At 37.9% G+C, this 16,537-nt stretch overlaps 1 protein-coding gene across 4 annotated transcripts in view; it reads left to right on the plus strand.

The window, feature by feature from the left end:
* AP4E1 (adaptor related protein complex 4 subunit epsilon 1) overlaps window positions 1-16,537 on the plus strand; it is a 107,203-nt gene that overhangs the window by 47,998 nt on the left and 42,668 nt on the right. For all 4 annotated transcript variants that reach the window (XM_060005236.1, XM_060005235.1, XM_060005237.1 and 1 more), the window contains 3 exons: window positions 1,404-1,527; window positions 5,607-5,865; window positions 15,195-15,752. In XM_060005236.1, coding sequence (XP_059861219.1) covers window positions 1,404-1,527; window positions 5,607-5,865; window positions 15,195-15,752 — 941 coding nt within the window. The remainder of the gene's footprint in view (window positions 1-1,403; window positions 1,528-5,606; window positions 5,866-15,194; window positions 15,753-16,537) is intronic.

Raw genomic sequence — 16,537 nt, forward strand, 5'->3', positions numbered from 1 at the left:
CTACTCCTATACCTTCTGTTAGTATATCTCTGAAAGCCTGGTTGTATGTATAAAAAGATACGTGAGAGATTCTGTGAAGTCAGCTTGTTCCTGGTTATCAAATCAGCACTTGGAAACTGCTGACCTAGTCTGAACCCTTTACCTGTTTATTAATTAGCCCATTATTTTTTTATAGTGAACAGTCATATCATTCATTTAGCTAACACACAAGCTAATTTATTTAGTACTCTTTGGATTAGGTGCTGTTTCCTTTGAAGGAGACAGTGTAATATAATGGTTGAGAGTGCAGTTCTGGAACCAGAGTATCTGATTTCTCATTTGCCTCTTTCATTTCTTGTCTTTGTACTCTTCGGTGACTTTTTGGCAAGCTCTTTGCCACAGATTCCTCATTGTAAGATGAGGATAATAATTACAGAAGTTCACATTTTATTTTCTAAGATACTTTTTATGATTTAAGAAGGTCCTTTGTATTATAATCCAGACAGTCCAAAGAGATAATGTGCCAGTTAGGATTAAGTTTAGCTAAATAGCATATTAGAAAACAGAGAAAGCAGGGCTTTATACAAGGCGGAGGGTTATTGCTCTTTTCCATTAATGAAATCCAGAAGTAGGCAGCCTAGTATTGATGATGGTTTTTTAGGAACATAAAAGAGGAAGGGAGAGAGGAAGTTTTTTCTTCCAGGAGGATTCCTCCCAGAAGTTGTACACAAAATGTGTATATAATTTCATTGGTCAGAATTCAGTCACATGGCACAGGAGTCTGGAAATGTCATCTCTTTTCTGGGTGGCCATGTACCTAGCTAAGAATTGAAGGTTCTGTAGCTTAGAAAGAAGAGGAAAGTGGATATCGGTATCTGCTCTACCACAATAACAATATGAATTTTATGGCTCTGATTGAATTCATTTGGGTATACAGACGCAAAGGAATCTGAACCTGGGTAAACCTTGTTCTTTGTCAGTAAGGGGGATTTCACATTGAGGGCTCCATCAGTCCAGTTGGTACAGGAATGTGCCTAAGAGCATTTTGTTAAACAGAAACATGGTCAGGTCTTCATTCATAGTTCATTAAACATTTTTGCATGAGAGCAGCAACTTTTCAGTAGACCTGGTTTATCAGTTGTCTTTCCTAATTGAATTCTTTTTTAGCTTTTAAGGGTGGTAAAAAGAAAAATGAAAGACTGTCTTTGATTAACTAATTGTATGAAGACTGTAGTAGAGATTTAATAAATCATAGCTGCTTTATTATTATTGCTATAAATATTTGATTAGATCATTTCCAAAGTCCTTTCCAGTTTAAAAATTGTCACTGGATTCTAGTTTTCTATTATTTTATATTTTGCTTTTTTTCCATAATTTTTGCTTTGTTTTAAATATGAACCTCTGTTGTTGTTTTAAAATTCTAGTTCTCAGTTTTGAACCATATGGACTCTCCTTTTCTTCATCTGGCTTCTCTGGACGACAGTCTCCTGCTGGCATTTCTCTTGGTTCAGATATATCTGGGAATAGTACAGAGACCGGGCTAAAAGAGTAAGTTCCTTTCTTAAAATTGAGAACATGGGAGTGTTTAAATGTCTTTACATGTTGAAGGATTCCTGAAAGCTAAATTCTGCATGGGTTGTTGTTTCAGCTGTTTCTATTTATTGCTCTCGAGGTATTGATAGTGTATAGCCTGTCCTTGTACTTTAAGAGAGCTTGCTTACTTCCAAGACAGTATAGAATGTATACAAGCTTTACACATAGTAATGATGTGTGTGTTATTACTACACATCATGCATACACACACACACACACACATTTTTAAAGAAATGTATCAGAACTCATATACCCAGTGAGGTGACTGTTCATATCATTCTGCATTCCTCATAATGTACTTCTTATAACCATCTCATTGGAAGATTGACGAATATATAGATGAACATAAAGATGATGGACTTCACTTGAGAAAGCTGTGTACTTTGTTCAGAATACTTTCAGAGCTTCTTTCCAGCCACCTTGAAAATTGGTGATACATTTTTCTAAATGTCTTAACATGGAGTCAGATCTTCATCCTTGGGCTTCCCTGGTGGCGCAGTGGTTGAGAGTCCGCCTGCCAATGCAGTGGACACAGGTTCGTGCCCCGGTCCAGGAAGATCCCACATGCCGCGGAGCGGCTGGGCCCGTGAGCCATGGCCGCTGAGCCTGCGCGTCCGGAGCCTGTGCTCCGCAACGGGAGAGGCCACAACTGTGAGAGGCCCGCGTACAGCAAAAAAAAAAAAAAAAAAAAATCATCCTTTTTAGGTAAATTTTGATTTTGGAAATATGAATAAATTACTAGAAATATGATTAAGTTAATAAAATGAGATAATGTATGTAAAGTGCCTCATACAACCCAGTACGTAATAAATGATTGATAAATGGTAGCTAAAATTAATAATTGTCATTGCTATCATTATTGTTATTATCCAAAAGCTGAATTTACTACATAAAATTAGTAGTCAAGCTGGATAACTTTGGTCAGTATACCAATGTGACATAAAGTAATGAAAATGGCTTTCTTGTTTGTGAAGGAACTTCTTCTAAGAGTTCAAAAATGTTTTGAGAAATGGCAACATTGTTAGAATAAATGATAAAATCTCAAAGGTGACAACTTTGAAAGATGACATTTGAACAGACTCAGTAACCTTATTTTATGTTAGTCTTTGCATTTGTCAGTCTTCCAGTGATATGGTTATAAGAAGTATTTATCAGAAAAATGACACATAGATTATGAGGAATGTAGAATGATATGCTGATTGAAATGGCATAAGTTCAAAATCTCTTTCTTAGCGTTTTTTTTCCTGCTCTGTTGACACCCTTTTCTTTCCCAGACATTTAATTTCAGTATTATAAGCATGGGGAGCAGATACGGTTTGTGAGCATGTGATGGTGGTGGTGATAGCAATTAAGTGCCTCAAACAGGGAATAGAGGGGCAAGGGAAGGAGAGACAGAAACCCTCCAAATCCAGGGAGGAAACGTAGTCCCTTTTGCCTGCACAACAGATGATGGCATCTGCTTTTTTAGTATTGAACTAGGATCTGGGGGACTTGACAGGGCCTTGTAAATCCTGTATGTGTACATGTACTACCCTCAGAGAAATGACATTTGGCAAAGCTGCTCAGGAATTATACATATGCTGGATAACCATGAAGTGCAACCTGAGGGATGAATTTAAAATTTCTTTCCAAAGAGGACCACAGCTCACACATTATTTCAGATTAGGAACCTAAGTGGTAATTGGTGAGGTGTATCAGCTTTAGAGAGGAGATGATCATTCTTCTGCAGTCTCTGGCAAGCTGAGAATAAAGTGGGGCAAGCCCAATTTAGCATTTCTTACCTTAAGCCCTATTACAGAGCAGCACCCTACCACAAATGGGAATTTCTAGAGCTCAAAGTACATTCCTAATCTTTTGAAGATTGCTTGGCCATAATCTACATCTGTGTTTGAATGGAAACAACACAGAGGTATACCGTATAAAACCATGAATTATAATATTATTGTTGTCAAAATCCAGGCAAAGATGACTTACGTTTAAAAATTTTTTATGTTGTGTTTCATATCATAAAGAGGCATATGTTGTGTATGAAATGGTTTTATGCTGCTCTCTTATTTATCTACCTTCTTTTTAGACTTTCTGTATGTAATGCATGACAGTAAAAATTTATGTTGATAATAGGCATGTATTCAGGCTCCTTTTTCTTCCCCTTCTCATTTTTGCCTGTTATTGTGGGTTGAAGTCCCTGGGGAGTGCATTCCAAGATGGAATTTAGCATGCAGAATATTAAGGAGTGCCCTTGGCATCAACAACTGTGGAAGGAAAGGAAAAGAAGAGGGTTTGGGCAGAGGAAGAAGTTAAGCAATGCAGTGCCAACAACAGTGTCTGCTGACCCCATAGGAAGCTCTGAAGCTAGAATGGCCCATCTGAGCTGTCCTAAGTTAGGCTAAAATGGGTGGCCAGGACTCTATACTTCTGTTCATCAATTATTAGATATGGGCTGCCCTGGAAAAGGGCATGATCTGCAACTGAGGTGACTCTGCAACTGAGGCAAATCCCTAAGGGTGCTATGCTCCTAACAGCTGCGCCAACAAAGTCCTTCATTGAAGGGGGATCTGGATGGAACATCCTGGGGTCTACCACACCTGCCTTTTTTTAGTTAAACTAATATTTGAATCATTTGGGGAGTTGCTCTTTTTATTCCCCCCCCCCCCAATAATTAAAGGATATGTTTTGGTAAACAGGGTTACAAAAAACACTGTAATCCTGCTGTGGGCATTCATGAATCCTTTTGAGTTGTTGCTGTTGAGCATCCTAGAAGTGCTGGGGTCATTTTAGGGGTTCCCCTGATGACTTTTTTGTCTGCTCACACAAGATCAACCAGTTTTCTTCTAAGAGGTTTGATAGATAACTAACAGTTTTTTTTTAACTTTTTAGAAAACTCTTTTGGTACCTGAAAGAAAGGGATGAATAAAGATATTTGTAAAGGAACATTCAACAGTAAAATTCATTGAGTAGGCATGGACTAATTCCCTATAGGACGTTCTTTATTAACATTAGACTTTCTTTTAGCCAGTTGGTACTTAATAGCATTAGTTCTTCACTCAGTATGAAGTATAATGATCTGTTTTTGTTTCTGGCATACTACAGAAAATCAAACTGACCATGATTCCAACAAATTAAAATGGAATAATAGTACAGATATTTCTGAATCCTTCTTTTAGATTCATTTCACGATCTGCCTATCTTGTAGTACAAATTTTAAAAATTCAGTTTTGGATCATGAGAGGGATACTTAAATGAGCCAGTGCCAAGGACATATGGTTCTTATATGAAAACAATAGAGGAAGTCTTTGGTTGTTTCAGCCTGCACTTATGATTCACAGCTGTAGCTTTTGGGACAACAGTAGGTGAGACCTAATTCTAATCACAACTTTATTCTTTTTCATCTCAGGTATAAAAAAACTCCTAAACTTCATGCTTTTTCCAAAAATACTACTGTTTTCTTCTACAGATCAAACTTCATTCATTTTTATAAATGTACATTTATAATAGTTGAAAGTGTAGCTTGTGCTCACATTAAGAAAACCTTGTGGATTAAAGGTAAATTTACACATAGGAGTAGATTTGAATGATTTTTTTTTTTTTGCTCTCAACAGGATTTTATGTAGTGAATTTATGTAGTGTTAATTCCTTCACTGAGTGATTATAGGTATGAAACTTATATCATTTCTGATCTTTAACCCATCAGAATTAAAGGTATTTTTGAAAAGTCAATAGGTGAAAGGAACTGATTTACAGTAGTTCTATTTTTGGACATCTTATTCAAGGAATTAAATGAAAATTAAATAATCTGAAATTTTTAACTAAGTCTAGAGTTCTGTTGCCTTAAATCTTTTGGCTGGAGAGTTAGCGGAGGTTGGCTATAACTAAAATAAAATCTAAAGATCTAGGTTTTATTTCTGGCACGTAGAATATAATATGAAAGCTATTTCTAAAAGGTCGTGACAATGATGTGTTTTTAAAAACGCCTCAAGAAGGTAAGTATTTAGCAATTATTTAAATTGACTTGATTTCATTATCCATCTCCTTAGGACAAATAGCTTGAAGCTGGAAGGTATAAAGAAATTGTGGGGGAAAGAGGGCTATCTTCCCAAGAAGGAAAGCAAAACTGGTGATGAAACAGAAGCTCTGCCAGTCCCTCAAGAGAATATAATAATGGAGAATGTAGATCAAATTATAACAAAAAACGATCAATCTCAAGCCCTTACCCAATCTAAAGAAGAGAAAGAAAAGCAGCTGCTGGCATCATCATTATTTGTTGGGCTAGGATCAGAAAGTACAATCAATTTGGTAAGTAGTCAGTTATATTCCTTTGAGAATCTGTGTTCCCTGTTTTGAACAAAAAAAGTGGCCCTACAAAAGCTCGTGACTGTTATCTATACACATGGTAGGAATGGCTTCCCCAGCTCCAGAGCCACCAGTGACATACCTTTTATATTCCTGAAAGAGAAAATCTAATTGGCTCAGCTTCAGTCAGGTATTCTTTTTAGTCCAGTCAGCTGGGGCAAGAGTCCGGGTCCAAATTAAGTTAAAAATATGACCATGTGTATTCTCACCCCCATTGGTGGAGAGGACAGGTCTCAGTGGAAAGGGGACTTGATGGAAATATTACCAATAGTAATAGTTCAACAATATTGATATGTCTATGGAAAAAGTACTTCTTAAAATGGTACTTTTAATAGTGAAAAAGAGGAATCAATTTTGATATCCTAACAGGAGAATTGGTACATAAATTATATTAGCTCTGATTATTACTTCGTCATTAAAAATGATAAATATTGCATTGTAAAATTAATACTTATTAAGCAAAAAAAGCAGAATATGAAGTTTTACTTATACCTTGCTTAAAACTGTTAAGTAAAAGTATATTGAGGTTGAAAGGAATTATACAAAAATGAAAATTATATTCAGACATTATGATTATTATTTTCAAAACTTTTTATGCTGATATATTATTCTCTTAGTAAAAAAATAAAAAACTGGAGTGAAGGACAAGTGCTATTTTTGAGTATCTGAGAATTCCACATGTAATTTCCTGTTTGGTGGGCAGATGATCCCACCTAGTGCAAAACTGTGATTAGAGCTATATTTTCTTCAGTTTTACATCATCATAATTCTTTCATCCTCCATTTCCCTTGGTGGAATTTCCCTTCATCTCTGTCAACACTAGGCCAGTCTCTAGGCTACACTCTTTGCCTGTATCTCTTTCTTTTCCAGACCCCACTTTTTTCACTTGATATTCATTTCTGAGAAAAAGCAAATTCAGCCTAAAAGTATTAATAAGTATCTTAATGCTGTTTCAGTCAGCATTTGTAGTTCAGCAGCAGAGTGACTGATTTTGGGTCTTTGAGCTGTTCCAGCAGGCCGTGCTGAGGGTACCAGAGAATGATCTGGCACTGATAGGGCAAGTTCTCAGTGGTCAGAGTGCATCAAGTTCAGAGTGCATCCAGGCTTATGGAGCCCTGATTTGTGAACCTCATTGCTGGTGTTGAGGGATTCCTGCCTTCTCAACGAAGTGCATAGCTTTCACTTAGAGTATTTCCTGGGACAACATTCAGGGTGATAAATTAATTACCAGACTTTTTTCTGGTGGGCTTGAAATCAGAAATGTAATTAGGATGTTTTTCTATTTAAGTTAGGTTAAATCCTTTTTGGGTTACCCCTTTACATTTTTCTTGTCTCCTCAGCTATAACTAGAATAGTTGGAAAAAAAAAAAAGAGGTTATTTCCCTGTTTTATGGGGCCATGAATTCTGTGAGGAGCTATAACTCAGATGGCACCTTGCAGAAAGGAGGGGAAGCAAATAATTACATAAAATTAGCATGTATTCTCTTACCCCTCATCCCCAACTTTTCCTCTCTCACTCGGGCAAAGCAGACAGGATTGGCACTGGATATGCTTCATCTGTAAGTCCTTCTGCATGGCTGCTTTTCTCTAGCAATCCTATTCTCTTCTGACTTTCCTAGTGTTTAAAGTTCTCAGTTACATAGATCTAGGCTGTATTGAGTGTTTCATTTTAACTAGCTTTTAGGTCTGTGGTCCATTTTCAGTTAATTTTTTTACATAGTTCACTGTAGGGGTTAAGGTTTTTTTTTTTCTCTTCCCATCTTAGCGTTTTATTTCACCGTCATTTAAAAAAGTATTTTCTCTGGGCTATGAACCTGAGGTTGACTGTTTCTTTTTTTCTTTTTTTTTTTAACATCTTTATTGGAGTATAATTGCTTTACAATGGTGTGTTAGTTTCTGCTTTATAACAAAGTGAATCAGTTATACATATATATATGTTCCCATATCTCTTCCCTCTTGCGTCTCCCACCCTCACTATCCCACCCCTCTAGGTGGTCACAAAGCACCGAGCTGATCTCCCTGTGCTATGCGGCTGCTTTCCACTAGCTGTCTGTTTTACGTTTGGTAGTGTATATATGACCATGCCACTCTCTCACTTTGTCACAGCTTACCCTTCCCCCTCCCCATATCCTCAAGTCCATCCTTTAGTAGGTCTGTGTCTGTATTCCCGTCTTACCCTTAGGTTCTTCATGACATTTTTTTTCTTAGATTCCATATATATGTGTTAGCATATGGTATTTGTCTTTCTCTTTCTGACTTACCTCACTCTGTATAACAGACTCTAGGTCCATCCACCTCACTACAGATAACTCAATTTCGTTTCTTTTTATGGCTAAGTAATATTCCATTGTATATATGTGCCACATCTTCTTTATCCATTCGTCCGATGATGGACACTTAGGTTGCTTCCATCTCCTGGCTATTGTAAATAGAGCTGCAGTGAACATTTTGGTACATGACTCTTTTTGAAAGATGGTTTTCTCAGGGTATATGCCCAGTAGTGGGATTGCTCGGTCATATGGTAGTTCTATTTGTAGTTTTTTAAGGAACCTCCAAACTGTTCTCCATAATGGCTGTACCAATTCACATTCCCACCAGCAATGCAAGAGGGTTCCCTTTTCTCCACACCCTCTCCAGCATTTATTGTTTGTAGATTTTTTGATGATGGCCATTTTGACTGGTGTGAGATGATACCTCATTGTAGTTTTGATTTGCATTTCTCTAATGATTAATGATGTTGAGCATTCTTTCATGTGTTTGTTGGCAATCTGTATATCTTCTTTGGAGAAATGTCTATTTAGGTCTTTGCCCATTTTTGGATTGGGTTGTTTGTTTTTTTGTTATTGAGCTGCATGAGCTGCTTGCAAATTTTGGAGATTAATCCTTTGTCAGTTGCTTCGTTTGCAAATATTTTCTCCCATTCTGAGGGTTGTCTTTTGGTCTTGTTTATGGTTTCCTTTGCTGTGCAAAAGCTTTTAAGTTTCATTAGGTCCCATTTGTTTATTTTTGTTTTTACTTCCATTTCTCTAGGAGGTGGGTCAAAAAGCATCTTGCTGTGATTTATGTCATAGAGTGTTCTGCCTATGTTTTCCTCTAAGAGTTTGATAGTTTCTGGCCTTACATTTAGGTCTTTAATCCATTTTGAGCTTATTTTGTGTATGGTGTTAGGGAGTGTTCTAATCTCATACTATTACATGTACCTGTCCAGTTTTCCCAGCACCACTTGAAGAGGCTGTCCTTTCTCCACTGTACATTCCTACCTCCTTTATCAAAGATAAGGTGACCATATGTGTGTGGGTTTATCTCTGGGCTTTCTATCCTGTTCCATGATCTGTATTTCTGTTTTTGTGCCAGTTCCATACTGTCTTGATTACTGTAGGTTTGTAGTATAGTCTGAAGTCAGGGAGCCTGATTCCTCCAGCTCCGTTTTTCATTCTCAAGATTGCTTTGGCTATTCAGGGTCTCTTGTGTTTCCATACAAACTGAAATTTTTTGTTCTAGTTCTGTGAAAAATGCCAATGGTAGTTTGATAAGGATTGCATTGAATCTGTAGATTGCTTTGGGTAGTACAGTCATTTTCACAATGTTGATTCTTCTAATCCAAGAACATGATATATCTCTCCATCTATTTGTATCATCTTTAATTTCTTTCATCAGTGTCTTATAATTTTCTGCATACAGGTCTTTTGTCTCCTTAGGTAGGTTTATTCCTAGATATTTTATTCTTTTTGTTGCAATGGTAAATGGGAGTGTTTTCTTAATTTCACTTTCAGATTTTTCATCATTAGTGTATAGGAATGCAAGAGATTTCTGTGCATTAATTTTGTATACTGCTACTTTACTGCTACAAATTCATTGATTATTTCTAGTAGTTTTCTGGTAGCATCTTCAGGATTCTCTATTATAGTATCATGTCATCTGCATACAGTGACAGCTTTATTTCTTCTTTTCCGATTTGGATTCCTTTTATTTCCTTTTCTTCTCTGATTGCTGTGGCTAAAACTTCCAAAACTATGTTGAATAAGAGTGGTGAGAGTGGGCAACCTTGTCTTGTTCCTGATCTTAGTGGGAATTTTTTCAGTTTTTCACCATTGAGGATGATGTTGGCTGTGGGTTTGTCATATATGGCCTTTATTATGTGGAGGAAAGTTCCCTCTATGCCTACTTTCTTCAGGGTTTTTATCATAAATGGGTGTTGAATTTTGTTGAAAGCTTTCTCTGCATCTATTGAGATGATCATATGGTTTTTCTCCTTCAATTTGTTAATATGGTGTATCACATTGATTGATTTGTGTATATTGAAGAATCCTTGCTTTCCTGAAATAAGCCCCACTTGATCGTGGTGTATGATCCTTTTAATGTGCTGTTGGATTCTGTTTGCTAGTATTTTGTTGAGCATTTTTGCATCTATGTTCATCAGTGATATTGGCCTGTAGTTTTCTTTCTTTGTGACATCTTTGTCTGGTTTTGGAATCAGGGTGATGGTGGCCTTGTAGAATGAGTTTGGGAGTGTTCCTTGCTCTGCTATATTTTGGAAGAGTTTGAGAAGGATAGGTGATAGCTCTTCTCTAAATGTTTGATAGAATTAGCCTGTGAAGCCATCTGGTCCTGGGCTTTTGCTTGTTGGAAGATTTTTAATCACAGTTTCAATTTCAGTGCTTGTGATTGGTCTGTTCATATTTTCTATTTCTTCGTGATTCAGTCTTGGCAGGTTGTGCTTTTCTAACAATTTGTCCATTTCTTCCAGGTTGTCCATTTTATTGGCATAGAGTTGCTTGTAGTAATCTCTCATGATCCTTTGTATTTCTGCAGTGTCAGTTGTTACTTCTCCTTTTTCATTTCTAATTCTATTGATTTGAGTCTTCTCCCTTTTTTTCTTGATGAGTCTGGCTAATGGTTTATCAATTTTGTTTATCTTCTCAAAGAACCAGCTTTTAGTTTTATTGATCTCTGCTATTGTTTCCTTCATTTCTGCTTCATTTATTTTTGATATGATCATTATGATTTCCTTCCCTCTGCTAACTTTGGGGTTTTTTTGTTCTTCTTTCTCTGATTGCTTTAGGTGCAAGGTTAGGTTGTTTATTCGAGATGTTTTCTGTTTCTTAAGGTAGGATTGTATTGCTATAAACTTCCCTCTTAGAACTGCTTTTGCTGCATCCCATAGGTTTTGGGTCGTCGTGTCTCCATTGTCATTTGTTTCTAGGTATTTTTTAATTTCCTCCTTGATTTCTTCAGTGATCACTTCGTTATTAAGTAGTGTATTGTTTAGCCTCCATGTGTTTGTAATTTTTACAGATCTTTTCCTGTAATTGATATCTAGTCTCATAGCATTGTGGTCAGAAAAGATACCTGATACAATTTCAATTTTCTTAAATTTACCAAGGCTTGATTTGTGATCCAGGATATGATCTATCCTGGAGAATGTTCCATGAGCACTTGAGAAAAATGTGTATTCTGTGATTTTGGATGGAATGTCCTATAAATATCAATTAAGTCCATCTTGTTTAATGTATAATTTAAAGCTTGTGTTTCCTTATTTATTTTCATTTTGGATGATATGTCCATTGGTGAAAGTGGGGTGTTGAAGTCCCCTACTATGAATGTGTTACTGTCGATTTCCCCTTTAATGGCTGTTAGTATTTGCCTTATGTATTAAGGTGCTCCTATGTTGGGTGCATAAATATTTACAATTGTTATTTCTTCTTGGATTGATCCCTTGATCATTATGTAGTGTCCTTCTTTGTCTCTTCTAATAGTCTTTGCTTTAAAGTCTATTTTGTCTGATATGAGAGTTGCTGCTCCAGCTTTCTTTTGATTTCCATTTGCATGGAATATCTTTTTCCATCCCCTCACTTTCAGTCTGTATGTGTCCCTAGGTCTGAAGTGGGTCTCTTGTAGATAGCATATATATGGGTCTTGGTTTTGTATCCATTCAGCCAGTCTGTGTCTTTTGGTGGGAGTATTTAGTCCATTTACATTTAAGGTAATTATCAACATCAATATGTATGTTCCTATTCCCATTTTCTTAATTGTTTTGGGTTTGTTATTGTAGGTCTTTTCTTTTTCTTGTGTTTCTTGCCTAGAGAAGTTCCTTTAGCATTTGTTGTAAAGCTGGTTTGGTGGTACTGAACTCTCTCAGCTTTTGCTTGTCTGTAAAGGTTTTAATTTCTCCATCAAATCTGAATGAGATCCTTGCTGGGTAGAGTAATCTTGGTTGTAGGTTTTTCTCCTTCATCACTTTGAATATGTCCTGCCACTCCCTTCTGGCTTGCAGAGTTTCTGCTGAAAGATCAGCTGTTAACCTTATGGGGATTCCCTTGTGTGTTATTTGTTGTTTTTCCCTTGCTGCTTTTAATATGTTTTCTTTGTATTTAATTTTTGACAGTTTGATTAATATGTGTCTTGGCGTGTTTCTCCTTGGATTTATCCTGTATGGGACTCTCTGTGCTTCCTGGACTTGATTAACTATTTCCTTTCCCATATTAGGGAAGTTTTCAGCTATAATCTCTTCAAATATTTTCTCAGTCCCTTTCTTTTTCTCTTCTTCTTCTGGGACCCCTATAATTTGAATGTTGGTGCGTGTAATGTTGTCCCAGAGGTCCTGAGACTGTCCTCAGTTCTTTTCATTCTTTTTTCTTTATTCTGCTCTGCAGTAGTTATTTCCACTATTTTATCTTCCAGGTCACTTATCCGTTCTTCTGCCTCAGTTATTCTGCTATTGATCCCTTCTAGAGTATTTTTAATTTCATTTATTGTGTTGTTCATTGTTGCTTGTTTCCTCTTTAGTTCTTCTAGGTCTTTGTTAAATGTTTCTTGCATTTTCTCTCTTCTATTTACAAGATTTTGGATCATCTTTACTATCATTACTCTGAATTCTTTTTCAGGTAGACTGCCTTTTTCCTCTTCATTTGTTAGGTCTGGTGGGTTTTTACCTTGTTCCTTCATCTGCTGTGTGTTTTTCTGTCTTCTCCTTTTGCTTATCTTACTGTGTTTGGGGTCTCCTTTTTGCAGGCTGCAGGTTCGTAGTTCCTATTGTTTTTGGTGTCTGTCCCCAGTGGCTAAAGTTGGTTCAGTGGGTTGTGTAGGCTTCCTGGTGGAGGGGACTAGTGCCTGTGTTCTGGTGGATGAGGCTGGATCTTGTCTTTCTGGTGGGCAGGTCCATGTCTGGTGGTGTGTTTTGGGGTGTCTGTGGCCTTATTATGATTTTAGGCAGCCTCTCTGCTAATAGGTGGGGTTGTGTTCCTGTCTTGCTAGATGTTTGGCATAGGGTGTCCAGCACTGTAGCTTGCTGGTCGATGAGTGAAGCTGGGTGTTGGTGTTGAGATGGAGATCTCTGGGAGATTTTGCCGTTTGATATTACGTTGAGCTGGGAGGTCTCTTGTGGATCAGTGTCCTGAAGTTGGCTCTCGCACCTCAGAGGCACAGCAGTGACTCCTGGCTGCAGCACCAAGAGCCTTTCATCCACATGGCCGGCCCGCTGTCCCCATGACTGTTGCGGCTTTGGCCACTGGGGCCCCTCCAGAGCCGGTAGCCTCAGTGAGGCCGCCCTCCCCTCTCACTCCGGGGCAGTTCCGTGACGGCGGAGGGAAGAGACCCCGAGCTGGGAGTTCCAGCTCTGCGGAAACCGACTGTTTCTTTTCTTTAAGTAATTTAACAAAGATGTCTGTCTGGTGTCTTCTGGCTTGTGTTAATTCTAACTAACAGCAGATGAGACAGTGCAGAAGAAAAGATCGGGGACTTCCCTGGTGGTCCAGTGGTTAAGACTCCACACTCTCAATGCAGGGGGCCCGGGTTTGATCCCTGGTCAGGGAACTAGGTCCTACATCCTACAACTAAAGATTCCGTGTGCCACAACTAAAGATCCTGCATGCTGCAACTAAAAGATCCCACATGCTGCAACGAAGATCCCGTGTGCCACAGCTAAGATGCAGCACATCCAAATAAATAAATAAATAAATATTTTAAAAAGTAAAGATAATACACTTGAAGACAAAGTAATAGAAACTATCCAAAATCAAACACAGAGAGAAAGAAAAGACAAAACAAAAAACAACCCAGAGCATCAGTGACCTGAGGAACAATATTGAGCTGTCTAATGTACATCTAATTCGAGTCCCATGGCTACTGGAAATGGAAGTCCTCCTCCCCCCGAAACCCCCAACTTTTAAAATTAATTAATTAATTAATTATGGCTGCAATGGGTCTTTTCTAGTTGTGGCGTGTGGGCTCTCTAGTTGCATTATACAGGCTGTAGAGCACATGGGCTCAGTAGTTGTGGCACATGGGCTTAGTTGCGGTATGTGGGATCTTAGTTCCCCAACCAGGGATCAAACCTGGAGTGTGGAGTCTTAACCACTGGACTTCCAGGGAAGTCCCCCAACTTGTTTTCATTTTTATGTTAATATAATGTTAGTTCTTGTTTTTTGGCTTCTGAATTGAAAGGTAAGAGACAAACTTAGCTGCTGAGACTTGGAAGAGAGCTAGAATTCTGGTTAACTAGAATCGTGTGAAAGATGGCCACTCAGTGTTAAAGCCTCCAGGAGGATGAACTTAAAGTAGACCCAGTCTGCTGCACTGATTCTACATAGAACTTTGTGAGGCAAGGGGGCACTTGAGCCATCACTCTTCTTAGATGGATTCACAGATATTTCCTTGGGAGGCTTAGCGCAAGCATCACAAGTTTGCTGTTCCCATCTCCTGAGTCTGTACCAAACATCCCTAGTTACTTTTAGAATTCTTTCCTGCCGTGTGTTCCAGTAAGCCACACTAGATGATTCTTGAGGTGAAGTCAGTTTTTCTTCCCTGTTTATCGACTCACAGGTCATGAAAACAGGATTATTATAAATTACTGAACCAAAGTTTGACCCATCCCTGTATTTGAGGGTATCTTAGCTTCTACAGGACAACTCTGGAAACTCAAAAAATGGCTAGCTTTCTCACTGTTTTTAATTTGTGCAGTTCTGTACTCTAGTTTTCTTAAGTCTAACAGGTTTTTAGAATTGTTCATGATTGACTTTTTGACATTATTTCTTTTTCTGATTTTATGTGTTTCTAGTGAGAAATAGATTTAGCTTACTAGTTCAAAGTTATGTAGCTGTCAGAATTTTAGGGCTTAACATTTTATTCATCTCTGAATTTTTGTTAATCTATGCTTTATAGGTAGAACCTTAGCAAGTTAGTACATTGCTCATTTGAAATTATAAAAAAATAGTTTAAAACTCATGACTTAGTAGAATGGTTTCTTTTTCTATTATTATGTTTTATCTTTGCAGCTAGGAAAAGCAGATACCCTTTCTCACAAGTTCAGAAGGAAATCAAAAGTCAAGGAAACCAAAAGCGGGCAAACAACCACTGCTCAAAATATGACCTGTTCTTCCTTTAGTTCTTCATCAAATGTGGCTTATGAAGAAGACTATTATTTGGATCATTTGCAGGATAGAGGAGACAAAGAAGTAAAGAAATTTTCTCTTAATTCAGAACTTTTAGATTCTGAGTCACTCACAGAACTGCCCTTGGTTGAGAAAATCTCAAATTGCAGGCTGTCTACACCCTCTTTGTTTGCTGATAACAACATGGAAGTTTTTCACCCTCCTCAGTCCACTGCAGCCTCAGTTGCCAATGAAATCTCTTTAGCTGTTTCTTTGTTGGAAGAAACTACTGAACACATGCATTCAGATCTTATCGAGGTCTGTAATAATGAAACCATATCAGTGTCTTCTTACAAAATTTGGAAAGATGAGTGTTTGTTGATGGTCTGGTCAGTTTTTAATAAGAGTGCTTCAGAACTGAAAAGTGCTAACTTAGAAATTGCTCCTACAGAAAATTTCAAGGTAAGACAATGAATTACTTAATGTTTATTAGTGTAAGAAACATTACTTAGTGTTTCTGCTGTTGACTCATCTGATGGCTTGTAAATTTCTCCCACACCCTTCTTTCCTCTTTAGCAAAAACAGTGAAAGGTGTGACAGATTGTTTTATTATTTTAAGTAGGAAAAATTTATTCAAAAGAGACAAGGAAACATAATAAAGATGTATTGGGGAAGACTGAGAAAACTGACCCAATTTATTCTATGAGCTAGAATATATTGAATGGGATACTACCTGGGCCTGACCTGGGCAGAAGTTCCTGACTGTAGATGTGCATTAGAATCACCTGTGGAACTTAAAAACACAAAACAAAACCCAATTCAGTTGTCTGAGCTTTACCACCAGAGCTTGAGTAAGGGTGGAGAATGAGAGGGAAAGATTTTTTTTTTTTTGCACTCTTCTAGCTTTAAAAATTTGGTGCTAGGGACTTCCCTGGTGGTCAAGTGGTAAAGAATCCACCTTGCAATGTAGGGACACAGGTTCGACCCCTGGTCAGGGAACTAAGATCCCACATGCCCCAGGGCAACTAAACCTGCGCACCACAACTACTGAGCTCATGTGCCTCAACAAGAGCCCGCATGCAGCGAACTATAGAGCCCGCACGCCCTGGAGCCTGTGCACCATAGCTAGAGAGAAGCCCACGCACCACAGCGAAGAGCCTGCGTGCCGCAGTGAAAGATCCCGCATGCCTTAACGATCCCACATACCTCAATGAAGATCCTGCATGCCACAGCTAAGACCTGATGCA

The sequence above is a fragment of the Delphinus delphis genome, chromosome 2, assembly GCF_949987515.2.
Source record: "Delphinus delphis chromosome 2, mDelDel1.2, whole genome shotgun sequence".
In the NCBI taxonomy this organism is placed as follows: domain Eukaryota; kingdom Metazoa; phylum Chordata; class Mammalia; order Artiodactyla; family Delphinidae; genus Delphinus; species Delphinus delphis.